Below are 10817 nucleotides of genomic sequence, written 5' to 3' on the forward strand. Positions count from 1 at the left end.
TTAACCCGAAATCGGTTGAAGATATATATGGGAGCTATATCCAAATCTGAACCGATCTTGACAAAATTTCAGGTACTTATTTCTAAGCTGTATCTTATATATGTTACCAATATCATTGTTGTGGAGTGCATATTACGTATGTGAGGGAGATATAGCTATATCTGACCCGATTTTCACCAAATTAAAAATACTTGCTTCTAGATTGAACTTAGTCGGAACAGCAAAATTCAGTCCATTTGGACTGATATATCGATTGAATATATATATATGGAAGCCTTGAGTTATGATTTATGGTATCCAACGCAAAATCCCCAGTACCTTAATATAAGTGATTATTTCAATAAGTAAAAAACTGAAAGGCCAACATACTGTATCCTCCATTAAAAAACGTCATTTAATTGCATGCAAGATAGTAGCATTTTATTAATATTGCCGTTCAATTAATAAGCATTAAAATAATTTAGGACGTATGGACAATTCAACAAATTTCAAAGAATAATAAAGGGCCCGAAATGCATTCCAAATAACTCCTCTACCATAGAGTGTGGTTGAGCCCCTTAAATACTCGCCATTTAGATTACTGTAAAAGAGAAGAATGATTTTTATGCATCCAAAAATTTCCATTTCGAAATTTCTCAGTCACCTACCAGGCATGACAGCTTTTGTACCACCAAGCACCCACATATAACTGAGCGCAATTGGCCAAACTTTGTAATTTATAGTTTTCCTTTTCACTCGCTACCACAAAATTATCGTATTTGGCATAACGACGAACATCATCAAAATCCTCCATGACCACCCACAGCTCATAGCGTCGACTATTGGTGAGTTTATGCAGACGTTGTAGACCAATAAAGAACTCTCCGCTTTGATTACCGAAGCCATGTTTGTAGTCCTCCCAAACGCGATAAAAGTTTTCAGAGCCATCCATACGCCGTTGTATGACGATTTCACCATTTATGTGTTCCTCTTGATGTTCAAATTTTCTGTTGAGTCTTTTAATTTCACCCTCTAGTTCAGTTAGGCGTTTATTCAAATCTTCATTAGATTTTACAAATTTATAAACATCACTGTACCAACGAATCAAGCCTTCCATGTCATCTGATTCGCAAAATTTTGGTGAAATCTGAAAAAGGGTAAAAAATACAAACAATTGTTAAAATTAATTATTGAGGAAATATTATAATGTGAACATTTGACCTAATTAGATATTCTTAAAATCTGGGACTTTAAGCCAGTTATTGTGATGAATTGAAGGACATTTCTTGTAGTTCACTAATGTCAATTACCAATTGAACTAAAAACCAGTAAGGAAAGGTTTAAAGTCGAACGGGCCGACTATATTATACTCTCCACCACCAAGCGTATTTAGTAGAGCTTCCGTAACAAAGAAGTTTATATAACGAATTTATGTGAAGTAGATCATACCAAATATGAACCAAATAACATTGCTGTATAGTGCGAGATATATGATTATATTAAATAATATTTATTGAAGCAATAGACATACCGGACCGAGTTTTACCAAATTGGAAAAATTCGTTTGAATTTGAAAAAATGTATTAAATCTAGGCTGATACTACATATATGTTGAGCAATATCCGTAAAATAAAGATGTATATCGAAGGTATATAAAAATCTGAAACGATGTCGATAAAATTTGGCAGAATTGGAGTAGTATATTATGCACGGTATCAAACATCATTGTTATGGAGTGCATATTACGCCATAGCTATATACGAACTCCGTCGGAAGTTTCAAAATTCAGTACAATAATATTAGCCATTTGGTGCACAAAAACATGAAATCGGATAAAGATTTATATGGTAACTATATTTAAAACTGACCGATCTTGAAAAAATGTTAAACACGTAATTTTGAGCAGTATCTGATATCTGGTACCAAATACTATTGTTTTGGAGTGCGTATTACAAATGTGGGGGACTTTAACGCCAAATCGGATAAAATATATATGTATGAGAGCTATAGCTATATCTAAACCGATTTTCACCAAATTTGAAGTACATATTTCTAGGATGAATTCAGTCGAAATTACCGAAATTCAGGTCATTTGTACTGATACTGATATTTTTCTTTGGTGCACATGAAACCTGATATCAGATAAAGATATATATTGAAGCTATATTCTAACCTGATCCGATTTTGATAAAGGTATTTCTGGGCTGTATCTGGTACCAAATATCATTCTTGTGGAGTGCATAATACGAATCTGAGGGACTTTAAATCCCAAATTGAATGACACATATATATGGGAGCCATAGCTATATTTGAATTGATTTTCACCAAACTTTGAAGTACTTGCTTCTATACTAAATTCGGCCAAAATTCAGAACATTTCGACTGATATTGGTCATTTGGGCACAATTAACCCGAAATATATTGAAGCTATATACGGGACCTATATCTAAATTTGAACTGATTCTTACCGATTTCAATAGGGTTCGTCCTTGGACCAAACAAATATTGTTTGGAAAATTTCAAAAATACATGGACAGACGTACTGACTGGCATGCATAAATTGACTCAGAAAGTGATTATGTGAAGATACTCAAAAGTATCTATTGGTCTACCCCTCCTCCTTCTCCATGGTTCAAACAAATACAGAAAGACATAATATCCTTACCACTATGTGGTGTAGGGTGTAATGAGATTTGCCATAAAATGGAAGAATCACGCTATGAGAAATAAAAATTCACTGATTTTCAAGTGTTGTTCATATTTACGACGATTGGTCGTTAAACCAAATTGAAGATGTTTGACAGTGGAACCAATCACGTGAGCTGTTTAAACAAATGTGGCCAAGAAGATAATAGCTAATGCATAACGTTTTTTGCCTTTAAAAGCATTTCTTTCGAAATAGATAGATTTCTTCGAAATTTTGTTTTGCACATTCCTGATAACAGAAAAAAATATATACTGCTCGAATACTATATCGAAACACATATACATTAATCTAATTAATAATAGTTAAATATATCAATATTCATTTAACTTTGACACCACTAAATTCCTTTACATACCACTTCCATATTGCATTGTTCCAAAATATTAAAATACAATAATATAATGAAAATAAAATATGAAGACCACTTAATATAATTCATTTTTTTATAGATTCAAAATTGCAACGCTTTCAGAACTGTCAACACTTGTTATGATTTACGAACTGAAATCTAAGAAATTGTTGGGTTTTTAAAAAAATAAATAAATTTCATTGTTTGATAAGGACCTGTGCTTAATGACACCGACGTAGCTAAGAATCTGGTCATGCTTTTCGCCTGTTCTAAACTAAATTTTAAACTCTGTTTCGAAGGTTCCAGGTATTCGGAATATATTTTCCATTATCTCGAAAATATGCTTGCATTTTCGTAGATCACGGAAACGTTCGACTTTTTTATCAGGATTAAAAAAAAAACAAGTAAAAAAGAACTTTATTTAAGTTATGAAAGATAAAAGTATTAAAAATTGTGATCCTTTGTGGTTAAGGTACCAGAAAGTATTCGCAGATATATATCATCCTCACAACAGATCTTGTGACAGGGATGTGGGATGTGTGAAATGTGAAGTGAACCGAATGCTTGCATCGGATTTTATAATCATTTTGGTTATTCAAAACTTTGACGCTTTGTGGAGGAGGTACCAGAAGTAATGGTCCGATTTCTACTAGCTTTATAACAGATGTTGTGTTGATAGAAATATTGAGATGTGCCAAGTATGAATGGAATCGGATGTTAATTTTTCGCATTATTTAATTTAATATTCAAAATGTTGACCCTTTGTGGGGAATCACCAAAAGGCGTGGACCGATATATTTCATCTTCACACCTGACCTTGGGTTAATAAACAATATTATGATGTGTGTAATTTGAAAACAATCGGACTCTTATATCACAATTTATTAGAGTTATAATTATTCAAAAGTTTGACCTTTTCGATATTGTCCATTTTCTCACCTGACTGATGCAAATATTAGGACTTGCAAAGTTGGATCAAACTCGGATTATCATTTTTCTCTCTGTACATTGAAGTATATTTTTTTGAAAATTTTGGCCTTTTGTGGGGAAGGAACCAGAAGGAGTGGACCATATCTGAGTTCGAAATAAATTTGATAATAATATTACGATTTAAGAAGTTTGGTCCAAATCGGATAGACCCTTCAATAAGTATCGTGCGTACCAGCCAGCAGACAGACAGACATTTGGTCCAAAGAGACCTGGGGTCTAAAATCGTTATTTCGATGAGGCACATTTTGGCTGTACCAAATGATATATACAAAATTTGAAATAGGATATGCAAATTTGATTCTTCAATTGGGCTTGCAATAAAAGGACATTACTTAGACAAATTAACTTCAATTTTAAACAGCACACTTCTTGATCGAGATAATATAACGAGGACCCGTTCTAATATAATATACAATTATATTGGCAAAATCATTAAATTTTATGAAACATTTTTAAAATATTAATGTGAGGTGAAAACATCAAGTCTGTAATAAAACAGACTCTGTAAAAAAATTAATTTAATTGTTTAAAAACAAAGCCAAAACTACTTTGAATTTTTCAATCAAAATGTTCATAATAAAATTTGGTATCAGGCTTGAAGGTTGTCTCACCCCCTGAAATGAAATCCTGGCTACGTCCCTGCTTAATGATAATACCACTGAAAACAATATATTATGTACTTCATCTGTTTGGCTTTTGCGTTATGCATGTGACCATTACTCCGTCTCATCACATTTATATGTACACAAGCTTAACCCGGTGCGCTTCGCTACCCCTTTTGATTTTATTTGCATTCAAAATTTAATTTATGTTATGGTTAAAAAAAAACAAATTTAAAAATTTAAAAAAAAAAAAAATTATTGCACTACTTTAATGCGTAAATAAACAAAACCATTAGAAAAGCAGTAATCAGTTATTTATTTCATAGCAAATATCCAGCGTGCAGTAAACTGCAATCTTTTGAAGTTGAGTGACATTTCTATTGCAATTAGTGAATTCGAGATAGTAACATACTTCGCCGTAATAAGCGTATTTCAAATTAATTGTTGTGTTGTTTTTTAGTGTTAGCCTAAAGCGTTGTGGGTCAATGGTTCTTATTAAAATCATATCCCAATCTGATTCGATTTAAATATAATTTAAAAAAAAATACTTTTTCATCAAATTCCGCCACACCTTTCATATTTTATTGAAATTGGTGCGTCAAATATATGAAATCGGCCGAGAATATATATATGGGAGCTATATTCAAATCTTAACTAATTTCCAGTTAATTTGTCAAAATTATTATTCTAACCAAATTCCGCCACACATTCTGAATTTCATTGGTATCGGTCATATACATCATGTTTTGTGGATAACATGTAAGAAATCGACCGAAATATATATTTTAGCTATACCCAAACCTCAACTGATTTCAATATAATTTGGCAATTTTTTCTGGTGCCAGATTTCGTCTCTCTCGCTTTGGGTGCATCAAATATGTGAAATCGGCTGAGTATATATATGGGAGCTATAATCAAATCAGAGCGTATTTCAAAATAATTTGTCACATTTATTTTTGTACCAAATTTAGCCACTCATGCCGAATTTCATTGGAATCGGAAATACGTATCGTGTTTTGTGCATCAAATATGTGAAATCGGCGGAAAATATATATGGGAGCTCTATCCAAATCTGAACCGATTTTAATATAATTTGACTAATTTATTTTCTAATAAAAATCCCGTTACATATTCCAAATTTCTTTGGAATCGAACATACATATCGTGTATGGTGCCTAAAATACATGAAATCGGTCGAAAATATATATGAGAGCTATATCCAAATCTGAACCGATTTTAATATAATTTGACAAATGTATATTTGTTTTAATTTCCGCTACACATTCCAAATTTCATTGAAATTAGAAATACATAGCGTGTTTGGTGTATCAAATACATGAAATCGGTCGAAAATATATATGGGAGCTATATCCAAATCTGAACCGATTTCAATTTAATTTGACAAATTCATTTTGGTTCCCAATTCCGTTACTTATTTTAAATTTCATTACAATTGGAAATACATATAGTGTTTGGTCCACCAAATACATGAAATCGGCCGAAAATGTATATGGGAGCTATATCCAAATCTGAACCGATTTCAATATAATTTGGAAAATCCATTTTTTAAATAAAGTCTATCACACGTTTCAAATTTCATGGAAATTGGGGATACATAGCGTGTTTGGTGCATCAAATGCTTGAAATCGGCCGAAAATATATATGGGAGCTATATCCAAATCTGAACCGATTTCAATATAATTTGACAAATTTATTTTCGGATTAAATCCCGTCACACATTCCAAATTTCATTGGAATCGAACATTCATATTGTGTTTGAGGCATCAAATGAACGAAATCGGTCGAAAATATATATGGGAGCTATATCCAAATCTGAACCGATTACAATATAGTTTGGCAAACTTATTTTTGTTCCAAATTCCGTTACGTATTCCAAATTTGGAGACTGTATCTTCAACCAATCAATAGATATGTGCATATAAAATCTAAAGTTTTGGGAGGTACCTCCGATTCTGATGCTATATCTCCAGTTCCAAGTGGAAATTCAAAAATGTATATAGCCTATATTACTTTCAGGCGATGTTGCAGTATATATGGAAATTTTCAGGAAAATCTATTCAGCGGTTTTTGAGTCCATAAATTACAAACAAACAAACAAACATACAAACATTTTCCTCTTTTATAGATATAGATATAGAAGATGAAGAGAAACAAGCTATACCTCTCAATAACACATAACAAAAATATTGCGTTTGTTCCCAAAATTAGGTTTTAAACTAGTAGAAACTCGTTAAGTTTAGCTGGGAGGAACTTTAAAAACCCTCCCCCATGAGATATAGAAAACGAGAATATATATCGAAGCTATATATAAATCGCAATCGATTTCTTATTAATTTGTCAAATTTATTATTGTAACCAAATTCCGGCACACATTCTGAATTTCATTGGAATCTAACATACACATCGTGTTTAGTGCATCAAATATGTGAAATTGGTCGAAAATATATATGGTATCTATATCCAAGATCTGTACCTATCTCATTATAATTTATCAAATTTATTTTCCAATCAAATCCCATCACTCATTCCTAATTTCATTAAAATCGAATATACATATCGTGTTTCAATATCCAAATCTGAACCGATTTCAATATAATTTGACAACTTTATTTTCTGATCGAATCCCGTCACACATTTTAAATTTCATTGGAATCGAACATATATATCGTGTTTGGGGCATCCAATAAACGAAGCCGGTCGACAATATATATGCGAGCTATATCCAAATCTGAGCTGAATTCATTTCATTTCACATTTCATTTATTTTACAGATACAAAAAATAATAGCCTATTCCAGCAGTCTTCTGCCCCAAAAGACAGAACCTGTTACAAATTCTCTTAGATTCGTTCCAACAGTTCGTGCAAGGCCTCTTTATACCCTCCACCATAGTATGGAGGGTATACGAAGTTTGCCATTCTGCTTGTAACATTTCAGAATGAAGTAGGTTGATAAAGTTTTACTCAAATTTATATTACAGGGTGAAATAAAAAAACTGCAACAAAGTCAAATGCCATAATTTTTACATTTTTATACCCTACAACACTATGTGTTGGGGGTATTATAAGTTTGATTGGGCCAAAAATTATGTAACACCACTAAATATTGGTTTCCCACATAGGGAAGTATATATTCTTATCTTCCTATCTCGCCGAGCTGGGTCGATCTAGCTATGTATGTCCGTCCGTCCGTCTGTCCATCTGTCCATGTTAATTTGTAATCACTCTACAGGTCGCAATTATGGCCCCATCTTCACGAAATTTAGAATGGAGGTGGGGTTAGGGTCAGAATAGAACCCTATTTCTTCTGGAGATGATCGCATAATATTTAGGAGTTGAAATGGACCAAAAACTGAAAAAAAATCTGATTTTGCAGTTGCTCTACAGGTCGCAATTATGGACCAATCAAAGCGAAAGTTAGCGTGCGGCTAGAGCTTAGGGCTGGGCAGAAGCCTTCTTATTTTGATGGTCATCGGGTAATATTTAGTGGGTGAAATAGGCCACAACATTTGTGTTAGATAAAAGTCAAATTTTCCATTAAATCGCGAATATTTTTAATCCCGGCGAAATCTCAAATAGATGGACAGGTCAATTCTGACCGTTACGTAGATGTCGATAGTAAAAATATCGCTTATATATAGCGAAATATATACAATGTATATATACAAAGGAAGGAGATTTTAGTTAGAATGCTTATATCTCAAGAATAGCTGGACCGATTTTTAAAAAATTTTGTCAATTCAGAATGCCCTCTTGATATAAAGGGATAAAACCAAAAAAAAAAAAAAAAAAAAAAAAAAAAAAAAAATCGCATATAAAGGTATCAATTATGATGTTAATATAGATTTTGTAGTATTTTGTGACATATTTTTAATTTTTCATATTTTTTATCAATTTCACCTTACAACACAGGTTGGGGATATTTTATAAGTATTGCAAATATCGTCCGATCCTCACGAAAATTTTCACAAGGGTAGGGTTGGGCTCAGAAGGGCTAGGCCTATTGTTTTAAAAATTGTCCGCACTATATTAGGGGTTGAAATGGACCAACAACTAAAAATGTTCCTGATTTTGCAGCCATTATAGACCACTAATTTTGTGTGAAAAAATACCAGCATTACTTACAGGCGATATCCGAAATACACAAAAGGCGAACTTCTGGCTTTTGTATGCTGATTTCGTTGACGAATATAGCCAAATATCGCAGACAAGCAAATCATATAGATGAGTCTAAATTTGGAGGAACGGAGGGGCTTCATGGTTTTGGAGATGATTGCAAAATATGTAGGGTTCAAATTAACCAAAAACAGAAATGTATTTCCGATCACACAATTGAAGCCAATCGACACACCTGAGAACAGAGTTAATGACAGTGGAGAATTCTAGCATTTTGGATGACCATTGGATTATATTTAGCTGTAAAATGGATTACAACAACTAACAGCCCGACGGAGTGCATAAGTGCTGGGCAAATGTCCCTGTTGGAATGTCTAAGGTCTGCGGCCAAAATGTTTGCGTGCCTAAGGCATTAAAAGCATTCACTATAATATTCGGCATTTATTCTAATGCCCCGGTCGATTAATACTAGCGGAGAGCGACCATCGGCTGTTATGGCGGCCCACACCATCACCATGGACGGCGCTTGAGTTGAGGCTTGGAATAATTAGCGGGGAAAGAAGACCCTGTTGAGCTTAAACACGATCATTTTGTTTATTTACAAACTGCTGGACAACGAATATTTTCTCATCGGAGAAAACCAAATTCGGCAGTTTAGCACTTTCGGCCAAGCGAAGCAATTCTTTAGCTATTTTGAGTCTATTTTCTTTCTGCTACGGTTTAAGTTCTTTCATTTTGTGGAATTTCAATGGCTTTATCCCGAACCCACTTTTCAATATTTACCGAATGGAATATTGCGATATGTTCTGCTCACGAGCCATTTTTCGGCCACTGCGACGCGGGTTTTTCGAACCATTTCTGCTGATGTTGGCGTTTTCTACAGTTCACTCTCTTTAAGTCCATACCTACATACCTTTTTAGATCTAACATGGCTATTTCCAGGAATTACCAATATAGAGTGTTGAAGGGTACATTTTTATTTCATTTTTATTTATTTCTCATTTTGTGAGACTTACATTTTTTTTATTATCAGCATTTGTAGGAAAGGGAAAGAAGTGGACCTCTAGAAAATTCTGAGGTAATATATATTAAACGTAAGAATAGATCACTGTGGTATATCGCATTTATACAAACTGTCATGTTACGCTACAACAAACACATCCCTCTGACATATAATTTAATTTTTGAAAAATTTACATTTTATATATGCCATCTTTGTGCAAATAATTGTTGCTTCACATAAAATTAATGTCAATTTAAAATCTTTGCATTTCGAAAAGGTGCGTCTGTCTCTGATGGCAATTTCTCAACACGAAACAGAGCTTTGACTAACAAAACAAGACAAATTACGATTTTCAAAAGTAGGATTTCTCTCCTGATGAAATAAAGATCTTTGGCAAATGTGTGGGATGCGGACTGATGATGGCTCGTTGACTTGTTGTTTCGCTAGCTATGACTATGACGGACGACCAGAGAGAAGGAAGTTGGAGAGCTGCAAAAAATAGTAAATTCGGCTTTGTTACATGTTCCATGGCTCCACTCAGACAGACAGCGGCGCATTACAAGTGTCGGCTTTAAGGATATGGCAGAGACTATGCACCGCAGCGATAACACTGGAAATCAAACGATTTATGAGTGGGTTTTCTCAGTTTTGCATAAACCCCCTCCCTTCGAAAAGATAGATATGATGCACAGAGCGAGAAAATACAACAAACCTGTGGATTTGAAAGGAGCGTTTCACAGGTTAATACGCTCGCTCTGGCGGTTACGTGGGTAAACTGAAAACCACACAACTTAATTTGCCGTCTACCACAAATGTTGTCTGGCTGGCAATATGTTGCAGCTTACATTTTTTTCCTTGGCTCGTTGCAGACAAATTAAAATCGCTATGTTTGTATGTGCACGCGTCAGCCAGGTGATTATTTCATGAAATGGATAAACAAACCATCACTCACTCATTTAGGTGAGTTTTTCTTTTTTCGTCTTCTCAATTTTGCTCATTATTATTAAAAATGTTTTGGTGACATTCTTTTTTTTGAAAGAAGACATGTTTGTT

The 10817-nt window shown here is 33.6% G+C and overlaps 1 protein-coding gene and 1 long non-coding RNA gene across 2 annotated transcripts; both read right to left on the bottom strand.

The window, feature by feature from the left end:
• Nucleotides 1-393: 393 nt before the first annotated feature.
• LOC131801730 (uncharacterized) lies at nt 394-701 on the bottom strand. Its single transcript, XR_009341908.1, has 2 exons — nt 648-701; nt 394-580 (listed from the first exon to the last, which is right to left on the bottom strand). It is a non-coding gene; the product is annotated as an uncharacterized LOC131801730 (long non-coding RNA).
• LOC131801760 (fibrinogen C domain-containing protein 1-like) lies at nt 451-3165 on the bottom strand. Its single transcript, XM_059120706.1, has 3 exons — nt 3042-3165; nt 648-1126; nt 451-580 (listed from the first exon to the last, which is right to left on the bottom strand). Exons 1-3 carry the CDS (start codon nt 3123-3125, stop codon nt 451-453), a joined length of 693 nt encoding a protein of 230 aa, XP_058976689.1. The 5' UTR covers nt 3126-3165.
• Nucleotides 3166-10817: the final 7652 nt, after the last annotated feature.

This window comes from Musca domestica, unplaced genomic scaffold, assembly GCF_030504385.1.
Source record: "Musca domestica strain aabys unplaced genomic scaffold, Musca_domestica.polishedcontigs.V.1.1 17, whole genome shotgun sequence".
Classification (NCBI taxonomy): domain Eukaryota; kingdom Metazoa; phylum Arthropoda; class Insecta; order Diptera; family Muscidae; genus Musca; species Musca domestica.